Here is an 18,196-nt window from a genome sequence, read left to right on the forward strand (position 1 = left end):
ATTTTTTGAAGTGATTACATAGACTTCAGAGGGATAGTATTTGTTTTTCCTTTTGGTGGTCTATACAGACAACCAGCGTGTAAATGTGTCCTCTCAAGTCTTGAAAGTCAGCGGGCCAAAACAACCCAAAAAAAAAACTTAAAAGGATCAGGCCGAGGTCATCATCAATGATTTAGACCTCGGAGGGTTCGTGGAAGAAGAAACCCATTCATAGTGAATAAAAATCTTGGTGTTAAAACTGAACCAAATGAGTTGGTTATGTTATGTCTGCACTTTGGTATCAAACTTCTATTTAAATTTCAGGTCATGCAGATCTGTTGCAGCATTCAAACACCAACAGATTTCTAATAAAGCCGAGTCTGTCAGGTAAAAGGATGGTCCTGTGTATCATCACTCACAGCTTCTCAGGGATCCTCCTTCACCCGTATCCCTCGGAGTTCATGGTGAAAGATTAAATTGATTTCTAGGTCAAGAAACAAATAAAGCATATATGATGCATGATCCTCACAGAGCTCCTAACCTTATAAAAGAAATTTATCTATTATAAAACGAATATGAGAAATAAAAAAGAGGAGTACTAGATATGGGTTCTCTCCGGGTACTCCGGCTTCCTCCCACCGTCCAAAGACATGCAGCTTGTGGGGATAGGTTAATTGGATAATCCAAATTGCCACTAGGTGTGAATGTGCGAGTGAATGTGAGTGTGAATGGTTGCCTGTCCTTGTGTGTTAGCCCTGCGACAGACTGATGACCTGTCCAGGGTGTACCCCGCCTCTCGCCCTATGACAGCTGGGATAGGCTCCAGCGCCCCCCGCGACCCTGAAAAGGATAAGCGGAAGCGAATGGATGGATGGATGGATGGATGGAGTACTAGATATAAATATCTAATGTAATCAAATTCCACTTCAAAAAGAAATTCAACATAAACAGGGGAAACATATTAGTGCGAGGAAGGACAATAATGAATTAACATTGTTGTTATAGAAACAAAGGGCATATGTACTTGTAGAGTGACTCAGGGTGACTGACATAATCACAACAATTTTAAGACAAAATTTGAATAAAAACAACAATAATAACAATTATCCACAGAATGCTGGTTTACTCTGTGGAGAGTTTTACATCAAATGTTTCCTTTTCATGCTTAAAGACACAGGTGGCATACCAGGATGAGACTGAGCAACTGACACGCCTAATCACGGCATCATTTACCTGAAGACTGGGTACAAGGTAAAATAATTTTATATGGATATGGGCTTGAGCAAATAATAGCCTCCATAAATACTGCTCCACCAGGTGGGAGCCTGACAGTTTGTGAACTATGAGATCATTTTTGTTCTGCCAAGGTAAGCAGGCTACGGCGGGGCTATGAAATCATGCTGGCTCTTATGTAATGAACAGGACGATTGCACAAACGTGTTGACGCTAAATTTGCTGCAAAATCTTGACATTCAGTGTCAGCTGTCTGTTTGGGTATTACTCAAGGGTAAACAAGGATGTGTGTGCGTGCACTTGTCCATGTGTGTGTGTGTGTATTAGAGACTTTTGATATCCTGGCTAGGTGGATTGTGTTGGCCTTCATATAAGCTCTTTCAGCACTACAAAGTCAACTATATTTCCAGTCTCATTCTTTTTAGTTTGGGTTACATGTGCATACTCAGTTGCATGGTTTTTCGTCACATTTTACACTTTCACACACCTGCAAAAAATCCCATGCTGTAAACCACAGTTCAGTCCGTCTTACACTTTCTTTAATATTAGTTTTAAGGTAATCTGTGTTTTTTCAATCATTATTGGTTTAAGACTGGGAAACAAAGCCACTTGGTTATCTTTTAAACATGTTCATACATTAACTCTTTGAGGTCGTTGATGGTGAATGACCCTTACTGCAGCCCTAACTGTAATCCTATATCTGAAGACAAGCAAAGAGGGCTCTTTTTTTAATATTCTGCATATTCTGAGACCCAGCTCCCTAAACAGAAGTGTCTGTCATATATAATTTTACCTATAAATTTTACATCCCAAAGTAATGGAAGGAAAGGGAAAATGTCTTTTCAATCTGAAAGAAGCATCAGCAATTTAAAAAATAATAATTCTCATGATGTTAGTGGCTCTATGCTGCAGTCAAATATTTGTGAGGACCCCAGGTCGGGCTGTTTATTGATAAGCAAGGCCAAAAGAAACACAGGTAAACAACTGATGACGGCAGCAAAAAAAAAGAAAAAGAAAATTGCGTCACACTTCATATGACTTGTGAAAAATAATTGAACATCCAATTGAACACTGGATGTTTGCTGTTACATCAAAATGTACCAAGGAATGCACATTGTTGGTTCAGGAATCTTTAAGGTAGATGTAATGTTTATAAAGCCGCAGTCTTACATACCTCGCTGCACCGTCTCTCCTCTTATCCTGTCCTGTCATATGACATAGAAACTGAACATTTAACAGTATTTCCTGAACATCCTATGTTGCCTGACCATCTTTCAGTAATGGATTACAATGCAGATTCATGCCCCAGTCTGGATTTGGGAGACAGATGCATTATTCCTACTTTTAAGATTAATCTAAAAAACTTTCCTTTTTGCTAAAGCATAGTTAGAGCTGGATCAATAGAGCCTGAGCCATCCTTTAGCTGCTGGGAGACTTCCCATGATGCACTGACCATTTCTTCTACACTCACCTATTTTCACTCCCTGTAGGTTTATTTATTATTTATATTCTAATATGTCTGGTTCTGCTGGAGGTTTGTCCCTGTAAAAGTTTTTTCCTTCCCAATGTGAAGCGCCGTGCCTAGGAGGCTCTTTTTGTCAGGAAAATCATGGAAAATTGTGTAACTCTGGAAATGCTGGATGTGGGTCCTTGTTTCTGTTTTAGCTTTCACATAACTGTTTCAGAAGTGAAGCATTTAGTCTGTAAAGTATTACTTATTATTCAAATTAACCAGATACTCTTTGCCAGTCCTGTCTAAAATTCAAATCCTTCTCATGTGTTCTTAGAGCGACTTCCATTATAAATAGACTTAAAAACTATCCACTGTATTAAATGTTGCTTTACTGAAAATGTTCATCATTGGGACTCTCGTCCCTAAAAACAATTCTCATATTTCTCCTGTGGTGTTGTTTTTGGCCGCAGTCTTTTTGGTTTTGGGGGTTACAAACAGGGCCTGCTTGGACTGAAATGACTCTGGCCTTTAAAGTAGATGCTCAGTCACATTGGGTTTGGGAGGTGGAATCCTTTTTTGCTGTGAAGACCTGTTTTACTCACCCTGTAAATGTTCACATAACTGCAATGCAGTTATGTGTATATCTTCCTGGTAGGAATATCTTCCTACCAGCAGAAAATCAAAGAGGACATTTTTTAGGATGTGTGAGAGGAGCTGGGAGAGTTGGGATGGTACATGTGTTTCTGATAAGAAAAAACACTTGCTTAAGTAAGAGCCTTGTCCACATGAAACCTCAGTGAAAGGGACAATTTATGTCTTCAATTACATTCAAAAGAACATAAGAACTGAAATGACGACAGATTTGCATATGAGGAATGTGCAGTCATGGTTTGGGATGTTCTTTTTGATGAATGAAGTTTGAAATATTCCTAGAAAACATTTCCAGCCATCCCAAACAGCCAAAACGTCCTCATGAAAAAACGTATTTGTGTGTGTGTGGTTTGATAATATAACAATATCCTCTAGATGATAATTATAAATTAGAATGGCATAACTAGGGGTGTCAAATTATCGCGTTAATTGCGATTAATTAATTACAATGCTATTTAGCGCGTTATGTTTTTTAATCTCGTTAATCTAATTTTTAATCTCTTGACGTCATTGATTTTGTATGAGAGTTGCTATGTTATAAAATCCGTTTTTATGTGCTGGGCTCCTTGTGCTTGACTTGTTGGGGGTGGAGTCACGTCGTGAGGTCAAGGTGAGAAGTGGTGATTAGCTTACAGTGTGGATATGGAGGCGCATCTGAGAGTTGTTGGCCCAATGAACGGGAAATTTGTATTTCATAAACGCCCCGACGGCACCATTGACAAAGGTAAAGTGGTCTGCCTAGAGTGTAAGAAGGAGTTTGCTTACCACCGAAGCAGCTCAAGTTTGGCCTATCACCTCAACGCAAAGCACCCAGCCGCGAGTGCAGCAACAGCTAGCAGTGAAGACGTTAGCAATATAGCAAGCCAGAGCAAAGCTTTTCGCCAAACAAAACTAGAGAATACCCCTCGTATGAGCAAGTCTGCGACCGACAGGCTGACTAATGTTATTGCCAAGTGGATAGCGATGAACTGTAGGCCGATAAATATAGTAGAGGACGAAGGATTGACAGAGGTGTTGCAAATTGCGTCCAATGACCCGTCATACAAGCCGCCGTGCAGGACTACAGTAACGACCAAAATCAGCAAAATGTACGACGGCGAAAAGAAAAACAAACTTGAGATTTTGGCGGAGGATTCTCCCAACTGTGTTGCTATAACCGGAGATCACTGGACCTCAGCTGGCAACCACAGCTATTTTGGGGTGACTGGACACTTTATTGATAGTGAGTGGAACCTCAACTCATTTGCACTGACCGTCATGAGAACAGAAACCAGGCACTTTGCTGATAAATGCGCCGAACAGTTCCTCAAGGTAGCAAATGACTGGGGTATTGAAAACAAGATATCCACCATTGGCACAGACAGCGCAGCAAACATGCTGGCTGCTATGAGAGCACTTCCATATGAGCACATCGCCTGCAATGCTCACATTCTCCAGAGGACCATCACGGTATGTCTCGATAGCAGTGGTTTTGTCGGTGTACTGGCAAAGTGCCGCAAGATTGTTGGTCATTTTAAACAAAGCCCTGCGAGTACCACAGAACTTAACCAACAACAAGTAGCACTCGGAAAGAAGAGCGATCAACTTATACAGGATGTACCCACCAGGTGGAACTCGACTCTCGCAATGGTCTCACGCCTCCTATGTAACCGAGAGGCTGTCCAGGCTACGTTGGACCAACAGAACCACAGGTTGGTCTTGCCAACCGAAGCTGAGTGGGCGAAACTGCAGAGGCTGGAGCTCCTGCTTGAACCATGCAAGTAAGTTCAAATAAACACCTTCCCATTTTAATTATATAAACTACTGTTACATGTGTAAAATCAAAATTAATGAACATAACAAGGAACTTTTAAGGACAATTAAATTGGGAATCAGTTACACTTTGATTTAAATGAATCCAGCTAGGTTTATTTAGCAAACCTCTCCACCTCTGCAGGTATGTGACAGAGCTGCTGGGTGGTGAGGCCTACGTCTCTTGCTCTGTAGTGCTGCCTGCTTTTCGCCATCTGTACCGTGTCATGGACATTACTGATGATGATCCTGCCTACGTGGTGAAGTTCAAGAATGCCTTCCAGAAGGATCTGGCAGCACGACGAGCTAATGGCAACGAGATATGGTTCGAGGTGGCCACAGCATTGGATCCACGGTTTAAGGATTTGAAATGTCTTCCAAGAGAAAAGAGGGAACAGGTAGGACAATAAGGTTAAGCTGGACTAATGAGTCCAATTCATTATCAAATCAAACTTTTATTTATTATATGGAACACAAAGTTCTTTACAAGATTAAATAAAATTAAAAAAAAAAGCACTTAGTTTTAATCACATTCATTCATTCATTCATTCATTCAGGTGTGGACCATTCTGGAGAATATGCTCCAGGCAGCAGAGCCCAGAAGAGCAGATAGTCTCCAGCCCTCCACAGAGGATGATGGACCAGCTCAGAAGAAGAGGAGGAGCGAACTCCTTCTGGGGTCTGACTCTGACTCAGAAGATGGAATTGAGTCTGGAGAGCTGCAGCGCTACAGAGCAGAACCCAGCATCAGTATTGATGACTGTCCCCTGCAGTGGTGGTATGCTCACTCAGGAGTCTATGAAAAGCTGTCAGTCCTAGCACAAAAGTACCTGGCCTCCCCAGCTACCTCTGTACCCTGTGAGAGACTCTTTAGCCTTGCAGGCCACATAGTGCAAAAGAAAAGGGCAGCCTTGCTTCCAGAAAATGTTACCAGGCTGGTGTGTCTTAGCGACTGGCTGAGGAAGAAGAAATGAGACACATGTGGTCAGCATAGCTGCTGTGTCATTTGTAGCCTACTAGAATAGATTGCTTGATGTTCAGCACTTTTTTTTGTGATGGAAGAATACGTTGATGTGCTAACTTGCAGCACTGCAATGTCAGTTTTATTTTCATTATCTGAAGCAGAGGAATTTCAGTGCTGTATTGCTCAGAAAAGAGCAACTCTGATGTGCTAACTTGCAGCACTTAATTTATTTGATTTTATTTGTATTTATTTTTCCACTTATTTTACAAAAGAATACAACAGTATGTAAATGGTTGCATCTGTTTAACGTTTGTTAAACAATAATGACTTTATAAAGTCACTTTCTTTGTTATATATCAGTCTTTTGGTCTGCCACAATAAGTTGAGGGCTTTCCTCAGCTATTTTTAGGTGAGATTAAAAAAGAGATTAATTAGATCAATTAATTAAAAATCATAATTAATTAATCTCTATTTTTTTTTAATCTCTTGACAGCACTAGGCATAACATGTAAGCAAAAACATTTACACAAAAACTGGTCTAATGGCAAAGATAATTACTTTTGCAAAATAAAACGTCCTGTTCATTAAAGCTAGAAAAAAATGCAAGCAGAAACAGACTGGTCTTCCTTTAATGGTATGGCTGGATGCTGAACTGGCATTCAAAACAAAACAGAGTGTGATCAGGCCCCAACACGACTCTGTGGCTCTTTGTAGGGCTTTTATTTTGTCACTCTTCACACACTCTTTTTTAGTGTTTCCTGCCTTGGCGGTACTCCACCAGCAGCAGCTCCTCCATCCATGGCAGGAGCAGCCCCTCGCGCACCTCCTCCACCTCTGGCTGGTGAGCAGTGTTGGTCAAGTTACTTGATAAAAGTAATTAGTTACTAATTACTGATTACTTTACTGATTGCTTATTTTCAAAAGTAATTAGTTAGTTCAGTTAGCTGTGGGATAAGGTATCAGCTCGCTTCAGAAAAGAAAATAGTTCTCCTTAACTGAAGATAATACCTTGTACTGTTTGTAGTATTAATCCTGTAACTGATGTATGGTCACGGTCCTGGGTCGGTGACCCAGTGTTTTGAGTTTTGTACTTTTACTTTTGATTTTATCATGGATTATGACTGCTTGTGTTTTGGTTTCTGTCCTAAGTATTTCTAGCTCCCTCCCTTCTAGCTCTTAGGTTTTGTTATTTGGTTTCCCGGTGTTAGCTCTGTGCCCTTCCATCCCACATATCAGGTCTCTATGTTCTGTCTCCTCAGCCTCCGTTAAGTTTACGTGTCTAGAGTTCAGTCGGTGTGTTTCCTGTTTTACTTTAAAGGTCCGTGTCTCATGTCAGTGTTTCGGGTTTTGCTTCCCTTTGGTCTCGTCATGTCTGATTTCTTCCAGCTGCGCTCGCCTCCTGTGTCTCAGCCCCCTCGTTCTTCCCCAGTGTATTTAAGCCCTGTGTTTCTCTGTGTCATTGTCGCATCCTCCCTCATGCTGTGTGAGCGCTGCTGTGCCTCTGTGTGGAGTTTTAGGTTTTGTTTTCCAAGTCTAGTTTAGTTCTGCATCATTTCCCTGAGTCTGTTAATAAAGCTGCATTTTTCCGAGTTCATTCCCGTGTGTTGCGAGTCCTGTATTTTGGGCCCTCTTCCTGCCTGCACACAGCTGAATCGTGACAAGTTTACTGTAGAGCAATGCTGTTATTTGATCCACCAGAACATCAGCAACATGAGCTAAATGACTACTACACAGAACACATTTATGGTTTCAGCTTTACTTATCCAATCAGTGTTTAAAGCATACTCAGATGTATCCTATAATCTTACATAATTATCCTACATTGTACATCAAGCACTAGTAGTCACTTTCCAGCACTGCTTATCAGTGTGTAAATATAGACATGTTGCAAGACCTCACGCTTCATCCCACATGCCTGGCTTGCTTCCGCAAACCTCATGCCACTGACCTGCTTGCATCTCATGATGTTAGTATCTCTATGCTGCAGTCAAATATTTGTGCAGGCAGACGGTATGCCAGAAGGTCCCCTGAGGACCCCGGGTTAGGCAGTTTATTGATAAGCAAGGCCAAAAGAAACACAGGTAAACAGCTGATGACGGCAGCAATGATGCAGTCAATTAGCCTGTCAGTCAGTCATCCTTTTCATTGATCTGCAAGTGAGTGCTGTACTTTCAATTTCAAAGCAATCCACATCTTCAATGTACACAAATGACACCATTATATTTGCCACTGGCCAATTCTACTGTTGTAAGTGTATGAACTGATTGTTCATACATTTCATAAAAATAAGCTGTTCTAAATTCAATAACACTACAATAAAGACTGTGCTCTTCACAAATGTTCATCCTAATTGTTCTGGCTCCTTAAGAGTCACCACTCACGTTATGTAGTGTTATACAAGTTCATGCAATCTTTATTCGTTTCTGGCACACTGTTCATTTTATTTTGACATTCTACCGGAAGTGCTACTTCTCATTACTTCCTGTCTAACGGGAGAAGGACAGTTTGCTACTCCTGTGCCTGCCTATGCTGCCTCTTAAGCCAGCACAGTCTGTAAGTTGGCAGTAATGTTGTGTTTTACCGGTGAATGTTTAGCACTAACTGCCGTGTGTTGTTTGTGATATTTTGAGAAAGTAAATTGACTCAATGATGTGCTTTATTAGTCATTAGCCTAAACGCTAATTAGCGCTAGCTAACCGCTAACGTTAGCTTGTTAGCTTGTTTCGTTCTGCTTTGCTTTGCATAGTAACAGGTCATAGCATCTTCTAATTGTAAGAATGTTTGCTTATATTAGCTCACATGGGATATTTTGTGTTTGTTTACAGTTTTACCATTCATCCATTCATGTATTTCGACAAAGCCATGCTATGCATCCAATCAAATAAATCCACCAGAAAGGAACAACGGTGTGGTTTTTCTACATGGGATGATGGTTGTCTGTCTGCCTAGTTAAGTGCGAGGGCAGAACAGTAAAAAGACTGGCAAAACGGCTACTTCAGGAGGCAGTCTTCCAGACATCTGACCCAGACGCCACTATGCTGTCAGCAGAGGAGGAGCAGCTGGAGGTACGGTCCACCTGCTCTCGATCAACATCCAGATCCCGCAGCTCACTCGCCAAAGCAGCAGTCGAAGCACGGGCAAAGGCCGAAGCAGCACGCGCCAGAGCAGAGTTTACACGACGGGAGATTGAGGTGAAAATGAGGCAAGCAGAGTTAAGTGCTACATTAGAAGCACTAAAAGAAGAAAAGGAAGCAGAAGCTGCGCTCGCTGAAGCCAATGTATTTGAAGCAGCAATAGCAGAGGAGGTAAGCGGGGAAATGTGGTCATCTCGTGTGTCAGAAAAACAATATGGGGAATCACGACAGGGTCAAGAGAACTCACAACCAGCGCTGAACTCTCACGCTCTACTCCAGCTTCCAGCTTCAACCCAGTCATACAGACTACAGAGTTATCTTGGATATTCTTCACCAGAGCATCGCAGAGAAGACTTGCCGGACCCCAAACACTTTACGCCGATAAAACAATGTGACATCAGTCCAATCCCCGATCCAGCCACTTCACCTCAATATGTCCCACAGGTAAATCAACAGGACATCAAATATGAGATTGGCAGCCATCTGACACCAGCTGCTGATACCCAAGAAAAATGTGGCCAAAGGTATGTAAGTACCACACTGCAACCTATGAGCTTTTCCCCTTACACTCCACCTTTCCAGCCAACGCAATTCAACAACGGGAACAGTGACTTTGCTAATCTCGCTAAGTTTCTGGCAAAAAGAGAATTGGTGGCAGATGGTCTGACAAAGTTTACGGACAGAGCAGAGGACTACTGGGCATGGAGAGCTTCTTTCTGTAACGCTATTGAAGGGTTAAGCTTAAAGCCTAGCGAACAGTTAGATTTGCTCACCCGGTGGCTTGGAGAAGAGTCATCTAAGCATGCCAAACGTATACGCTCTGTCCATCTCAACAATCCAGCAGAGGGCCTACGTCGAGTTTGGACACGGCTACAAGAATGTTATGGCACCCCAGAGGCTATTGAGAAGTCGCTCCTTGACAGACTTGAACGCTTTCCTAGAGTGTCAAACAAAGACCCCCAGAATCTCAGAGAACTTGGCGACCTACTTTCTGAAATTGATGCAGCCAAATCAGACGGCTCTTTACCTGGGCTAGTGTATTTGGACACATCACGTGGCATTGCCCCGATAGTTGATAAGTTGCCAACAAATCTTCAAGACAGGTGGATGTCAGAGGGGACTAAATACAAGCAGAGACATGATGTATATTTCCCTCCATTCTCATTCTTCTGTCGCTTCATACAAGATGAAGCGAAAATGAGAAACGACCCCAGTTTTAAGTCTACTGTATCAGGTCCCACATCCTATCCAACAACTCACGACAACCACTATACAAGATTTGCCAAGTCAAGACCGCCTGTTGCAGTCCACAAAACAGAGGTAAACAAAACTCACAAACCAAGCTTAGGCAGCACGAGTGAGTTCACAAACAAACTGTGTCCCATCCACAAGAAACTGCACCCGTTAAAGAAGTGTAGAGGTTTCAGGGAAATGACACTAGATGAGCGTAAGGCATACCTCAGAGAACACAACATCTGTTTTAGGTGCTGCGATTCCTCAGCTCACCAAGCAAAAGACTGTAAGGAAGAGATTACTTGCCTAGAGTGCAACAGCAACAAACACGTTGCAGCGCTGCATGCAGGTCCAGCTCCATGGACACAAAACACAAAAGCTCAAAACATTGCCCCAGACCAGGACAGGGAGGAGCATGGCGGGGAGAGTAGCCTAGACTTGGAGACTAGCTCAGCATGCACTCAAGTTTGTGGGGATTTAGGTGGGGGGCGTTCCTGCTCCAAAATATGTCAAGCCTAAATTTATCCAAAGGGGCATCCAGACAAAAAGGTCAAGGTTTACGCTATCATAGATGACCAGAGCAATAGGTCATTAGCGAAGTCAAATCTTTTTGACACCTTTGGCATCCCAATGAGCAACCTAGCGCCATACACACTTAAGACATGTACAGGGGTTTCCACTACAAATGGCCGCTTAGCTGAGAACCTCTTTATACAGTCCGTTGATGGCCAGTTCAGCTCTCCTCTGCCTTCTTTGCTCGAGTGTGACTCACTCCCAGACAACAAGAATGAAATACCAACACAAGAGATTGCCCTAGCCCATCAACACCTCAAACACCTAGCAGATCATATGCAGCCCCTAGACCCTGAGGCTGACATTATGTTGCTGTTAGGCCGAGACATAATACAAGTGCACAAAGTGTATGAACGAGTGAATGGACCAGTCAATGCTCCATTTGCCCAGAGACTTGCACTTGGGTGGGTTATTGTAGGTGATGTATGCCTAGGAGGAGCCCATAAGCCAGCCATCATAGGCACATACAGAACGAGTGTTCTAGAGAACGGGCGTCCAAGTCTCCTAACACCCTGTCAAAACAGCTTTCATGTCAAAGAGCAGTCACACAACAAATCCTGGAACACTCACAGTTCATGTCAAATAGGGAAACACATATTCCAGCAAAGTGAAAAGGACGAAGAGCTAGCCCCTTCCTTTGAGGACCAAGCCTTTCTGGAAATTATGGAAAGAGACTTTTACCAAGACGATGCAAATAGCTGGACAGCTCCACTTCCTTTCCGTACACCGAGAACCCGCCTCCCAAACAACAGAAACCAAGCACTCAGCCGCTTAGAGTCGTTGCGCCGCACATTAAATAAACGCCCTGAGATGGAGAGACATTTTATGGATTTTATGCAGGGGTTGTTTGACAGGGATCACGCCGAACCAGCACCAGCTCTCGAAGAAGGAGAAGAATGCTGGTATCTGCCCTTCTTTGGCGTTTATCACCCGCAGAAGCCCGGGAACATCAGGGTGGTATTTGACTCAAGTGCTAAGTTTCAGGGAGTGTCCTTAAATGATGTGCTGCTCAAAGGTCCAAATATGAATAACAGTCTGATTGGGGTGCTCATCCGTTTCAGAGAAGAAACGGTGGCTGTCACAGCGGACATACAACAAATGTTCCACTGCTTTCAGGTGCGAGAAGACCACAGGAACTTCCTCCGGTTCCTTTGGTACCGCAACAATGACCCAAGAGAGCCAGTTGTCGAGTACAGAATGAAAGTACACGTGTTCGGCAACAGCCCTTCTCCAGCGGTGGCGATTTTCGGTCTGAGAAAGGCAGCACACCTGTTCGACACACAGCACTATTCTGAGGCCAAACCGTGTGTTCAAAGACATTTCTATGTCGACGATGGACTCAAATCCCTCCCTACTGAGTCAGAGGCAATTAAGCTCCTCAAAGACACACAGGAGCTGCTCGCTGCGTCCAACCTGAGGCTCCACAAAATAGCTTCAAACAGCCCAAATGTCATGAAAGCATTCTCTACTGTAGACTTGGCAAGCGGGCTCAAGGACATAGATTTCAACACAGAGTTTCCTCCAATGCAGAGAAGCTTAGGAGTATGTTGGGACATTGAAGGTGACACCTTCACATTCAGAGTCTCTCAAACCGAAAAGCCTTACACGAAAAGAGGTGTTCTGTCCACTATCAACAGCCTTTTTGACCCGCTGGGGTTTGCAGTGCCAGTGAGCATCAAGGGGAGGGCACTGTTGCGGGAGCTGACAAAAGAGACTTGTGGGTGGGATGAGACTCTTCCAGAGGGCATGTTCAAGGAGTGGTCAGAATGGAAGAATGCTCTCAAACAACTCGAGCAAATCCGTATCCCAAGGCCATACTGCTCCTTCTCCTTTCTTGGTGCGAAGCACAGAGAAATCTGTGTCTTCTGTGATGCATCAACCCAGGCTATTGCAGCTGTGGCTTACCTTAAGTTAACGAACAAAAATGGAGAGACAGAGTTTGCGTTCATATTCGGGAAAGCCAAACTTGCCCCCAAGCCCGATCTTACCATTCCCAGGCTCGAGCTGTGTGCATCGGTGTTAGCGGTGGAAGTTGGGGAACTAATCAGAGATGAAATGGACATTCAGATTAGTAACATGCGCTTCTTCTCCGACAGCAAAGTCGTTCTTGGCTATATCTACAATGAGGCAAGAAGATTTCACGTTTTCGTGAACAACCGGGTGCAACGCATCAGACGAGCAACAGTACCAACTCAGTGGGGCTATGTACCCTCGGTGCACAACCCGGCCGATCACGGATCCAGATCTCTACCTGCCGAAAAACTGTTGTCCAGCACATGGTTGAAAGGGCCGGAGTTTCCCTTAAAGCCCTTACAGAGCAACTCATCAGGTACATTCCAACTTCAAAACCCCGACTCAGACATTGAAGTTCGTCCCTTGATCACTGCCACCATTCAAACATCATATCCCTGTTTAAAGACTGCAAACTTAGAATCTTTCTCCAGCTGGCAGTCCCTTACCAGGGCAGTTGCACGTTTGGCACACATTGCACGCACCTTTAAGGTAAAGCAATCAGGCGGACAATGTAAGGGATGGCATATATGTCATGAACTCACTACCTCAGATTTTGAGCAAGCAAGAGAGACGGTTATAAAAGCAGTCCAACAAGAAAGCTTCCCAGAGGAGCTCAAACAAATACGAGTCAAGGAAGGACATCCCAAAGAAAAGCCCTCTCTTAAAGCTTTCTCCCTACCTTGACAAATCAGGCCTCCTGAGGCTTGGCGGACGCCTTCTTCATTCTGATCTTGAGTCCGCAGAAAAACACCCCTTAATTATGCCGCACAAACACCATGTAACTAACCTGTTAGTCCGCTATTACCATGAAAGGGTCAGGCACCAGGGGCGTCATCTTACAGAGGGTGCTTTAAGATCCGCAGGTTACTGGGTCTTAGGAGGTAAACGCCAGATCAGCAGCCTCATTTACTCATGCGTAGTTTGTCGCAAGCTAAGGGGAGTAACACAGTTCCAAAAAATGTCAGATCTTCCTGCAGAACGTCTTAGTGCTGAGCCTCCATTCTCTTACGTAGGCATAGATGTGTTCGGGCCATGGTCGGTTGCCTCTCGTCGTACTCGGGGCGGACTTGCCAGCAGCAAACGATGGGCAGTGATGTTCACCTGCATGAGCACAAGGGCAGTTCACCTTGAGATCATAGAGGGGATGGACACGTCTAGCTTCATTAACGCTCTCCGCAGGTTCTTTTCAGTCAGAGGACCTGCAAAGCAATTGAGATCGGATTGTGGAACTAACTTCACAGGAGCCTCCAGGGAGCTAGGATTTGACAAAAGGATTCCTTGTGACCCACGTGTTAAATCCTTCCTAAATGATCATGGATGTAGTTGGGTCTTCAACCCTCCCTACTCTTCTCACATGGGTGGCAGTTGGGAGCGGATGATAGGAGTGGCACGTAAGATATTAGACTCCCAGCTCGCTCAACTTGGTTCCAGGCCCCTCACGCACGACGTCCTGACCACCTTCATGGCAGAGGTGGCCGCCATCATCAACGCACGGCCGCTGGTTCCAGTGTCAAGTGATCCCGATGTTCCATGCATCCTTACTCCCGCCACACTCCTCACGCAAAAAGTTGGTGCACCTCCAACACCCTTAGGTGACTTCGGGGAGAAGGACCTCTACAGGCAACAGTGGAAAAGAGTTCAGAGTCTGGCCAACTCTTTCTGGCATCGCTGGCGTAAGGAGTACTTATCAACACTGCAATGCCGCCGCAAGTGGCATTCCACCAGACCAAACCTGCAGCAGGGGGATGTGGTCCTCCTGAAAGATCCTCTCGTGAAGAGAAATCAGTGGCCCATGGGGGTGATTGCAAAGGTTCATCCTAGTAGTGACGGACTTGTCAGGAAGGTAGAAGTCAAAGTGGTGAAAGATGGTAAAGCCAAAGTTTACTTTAGGCCAGTCACAGACGTTGTTCTTCTTGTATCAGCTGCTGTGCAACAAGTTTAGTTTGGGTCCAAGTGTGACATCTTACCGATGTCAGGCGGGGAGTGTTCTGGCTCCTTAAGAGTCACCACTCACGTTATGTAGTGTTATACAAGTTCATGCAATCTTTATTCGTTTCTGGCACACTGTTCATTTTATTTTGACATTCTACCGGAAGTGCTACTTCTCATTACTTCCTGTCTAACGGGAGAAGGACAGTTTGCTACTCCTGTGCCTGCCTATGCTTCCTCTTAAGCCAGCACAGTCTGTAAGTTGGCAGTAATGTTGTGTTTTACCGGTGAATGTTTAGCACTAACTGCCGTGTGTTGTTTGTGATATTTTGAGAAAGTAAATTGACTCAATGATGTGCTGTATTAGTCATTAGCCTAAACGCTAATTAGCGCTAGCTAACCGCTAACGTTAGCTTGTTTCGTTCTGCTTTGCTTTGCATAGTAACAGGTCATAGCATCTTCTAATTGTAAGAATGTTTGCTTATATTAGCTCACATGGGATATTTTGTGTTTGTTTACAGTTTTACCATTCATCCATTCATGTATTTCGACAAAGCCATGCTATGCATCCAATCAAATAAATCCACCAGAAAGGAACAACGGTGTGGTTTTTTTACATGGGATGATGGTTGTCTGTCTGCCTAGTTAAGTGCGAGGGCAGAACACTAATCCTTCATGGTACCTGCCTTAGTCCCTAGGGCCAAGCCAGGCACACCCCAAAAGCAATACATGGATACATGGGCCCACCCTCCTGTGGGCCCACTACTAGCAGGGGAGCGCTGGAAGGATTCGGTACTTTGTGATTCGGTACTTTGTGATTCGGCCAGCAGTCAAGGACACAGGTCCTGCCAGTCCTCTCCCCAGATGACCTATGAAAAATGTAAACCTAAAAGACACACACACACACACACACACACACACACACTCTCTCTCTCTCTCTCTATCTATCTATCTATCTATCTATATATATATATATATAGATATATAGATAGATAGATAGATAGAAATTCCCCTCTCACCCCACGGTCTATCCTTTGAGCTTGGGGAGCTTGAGGGTCCTGTGCAGTATCTTAGCTGTTCCTAGGACTGATCTCTTCTGGACAGAGATCTCCGATGTTGTTCCTGGGATCTGCTGGAGCCACTCGCCTAGCTTGGGAGTCACATAGTGCTCCAACCCTATAACTGGCCGGGCTTGAGGGGAGGAAGCAGGACAAAAGACACACTGTGAAAGAGACCCAGAGATTAATAATAACTCATAAATGAATACAGAGATTTGTAAAAACACATAGTGGGTGACAAAAGCGAGCGAAAAATAAAAATATATTATCTGATTGTGAATGTGTCTTTTTGTACACTGTGGAAAAAGCGAGTTAAGTTATGTTCTTGTGCTGCTGAAAGAGGTGAAATTTTGCTTTATTTAAAAAAAACTAACCCAAAACAAAAAAGCTTTAGAAGGTGAGAACTAAAAATCACATCAGTGTTAAACATGTTCTTTCAGAATGCTTTGTTGTCCAGACGGACCTCGATGTGTGCATATTTCTTTATCACACCTCCTTCCCTAATCACATGCTCAAGTGAGCTCAGTGCTTTGGCCTCCCTGCTGCTCACACCTGGCTGGATGCCGGAGCCTTATTTTTTCTGCACAAGGTCAGTAATAACAAACATTGTACAACCAGTGCTCTCAAGTTTAAAACTCAGTGCGTTCATATTCACTGTGTACTATTAGGTATGCCAGCTAGGAATCACTGTTTAAAATGTGGTGTTCACAGAGACAGAGAAGTGTTTAGGAGACATACTTTTAAATTGGGAGCTTTATTTTAATTATTACAGGTTGTTTGTGCAACTTAAACCACAATCTTTAGCAATGTCCGTGAGAACTTCTGGGGACAGCTCTCCATGATCTGTAGTCCAGTGTGTAAGGTGAAAAACAACAGGTGAAACACTGTAACCTGTGGGGCCCCTGTACTATAGACTACCATCATCGTTGACAGTTTGATATCTGTCTATGACTGACAGGTTTTCAGTGGAAGACTCAACAGTTTCCAATCCCAGAGTTTAAAATTGATAGGAATGCCTGCCATTTTTTTTTCTGCATTAATGAGACTGTGCAACGTGAATTTGTTCCTCAGGGTGAAACTGTGGGCTTAATGTCCTGAATAGCTCAGCAGAAATGATGGGATTGTTCTGTGTGCCACTGTGGCCACAGACGTTTTCTGTCCAAACCAACACCATCTTCACTTCTCACGCTATAAACTTTGTCCTCTTCCTGAAGCTTAATATAAAGAGAAAGCGACGTACTGCGTGAAAGGAAATCAATGTTAATTTGGTTAACATGAGAAAAACAAGACGATAACTAACTAAAAAGTATGATGAAATTAGACCTGAATACTTTGTAGAGATGAACACTGAAGGAAATATAACATTGCACACTTTGCTAAAATTACAGGGCATGAAATTGAATTTGCTGTGCATCATCTGTGAAATGCACACCTCAGTTATATTCAAGTGGGGAATGTCACACTTTCTTCAAGAAATGACACCAGTTTTTTACACCAGTGTGGCTCTTGCTGTAAAAATCAATACCTTTTCAGGTATGCACAGTAACTGTGATCCATGACAGCATAACAGCAGATGATCTGTCATTGGATACCCTCTAGTTTACATGTTGATCCGGCACATATCAGGAAGCATGTATGGATATTTAAGTTGCTCTGAACGCGCCTTCAGTAAACATGTGACATCACATTCCATCAAAAGGAGCTTTTTTAGGCAGTGACTTGAAAGCTGAAAAGTGTCTGTCAACCTTTAAAGTTTGTTTAAAGGTGCAGGCAGATGTTTTTTGAGTTTATTTAATAGAAAACAAACAGAATATTTTACTCCTACATATACATTTATATGAATACAAGTGGGGAGGGGAGTAGGTGGGTCATGTACACACCCATTTCCTGCACCCTGCCTGGCGCCAAGGTTGGCTGGTGATTGGGGGACTGGTTGGCTGCATCACTGCTGGCTATCATGGGGGGGGCACATACCCGTCCACACTTCAGAGGGTGGGGCGGATGTGAATGGATGGATGTGAATGGATTCTCTCTCTCTCTGTGTGTGTGTGTGTGTGTGTGAGGCTAGGTCTGTGCCTGGGGCTTGCTGGGCCTTGGTGGCTCTAGTGACTGGGCGTTGTGGCATGGTTAATTCAATTCAATTCAATGTTATTTATATAGCACCAAATGACAACAACAGTCGCCT

The 18,196-nt window shown here is 43.6% G+C and overlaps 2 protein-coding genes across 2 annotated transcripts; both read left to right on the forward strand.

Moving 5' to 3' along the window:
- The first annotated feature begins 3,717 nt into the window (after positions 1-3,717).
- LOC120715985 (E3 SUMO-protein ligase ZBED1-like) lies at positions 3,718-6,168 on the forward strand. The gene is made up of 3 exons (XM_040003318.1): positions 3,718-5,076; positions 5,253-5,505; positions 5,665-6,168. The coding sequence occupies exons 1-3, from the start codon at positions 3,959-3,961 to the stop codon at positions 6,079-6,081; spliced, it is 1,788 nt and encodes a 595-aa protein (XP_039859252.1). The 5' UTR covers positions 3,718-3,958; the 3' UTR covers positions 6,082-6,168.
- A 2,267-nt stretch (positions 6,169-8,435) lies between these two features.
- Positions 8,436-10,957, forward strand: LOC120715777. Its single transcript, XM_040002902.1, has 2 exons — positions 8,436-9,376; positions 9,485-10,957. Exons 1-2 carry the CDS (start codon positions 9,107-9,109, stop codon positions 10,955-10,957), a joined length of 1,743 nt encoding a protein of 580 aa, XP_039858836.1. The 5' UTR covers positions 8,436-9,106.
- The last annotated feature ends 7,239 nt before the right edge of the window (positions 10,958-18,196 follow it).

The sequence above is a fragment of the Simochromis diagramma genome, unplaced genomic scaffold (assembly GCF_900408965.1).
Source record: "Simochromis diagramma unplaced genomic scaffold, fSimDia1.1 OVJJ01000646.1, whole genome shotgun sequence".
Classification (NCBI taxonomy): Eukaryota; Metazoa; Chordata; class Actinopteri; order Cichliformes; family Cichlidae; genus Simochromis; species Simochromis diagramma.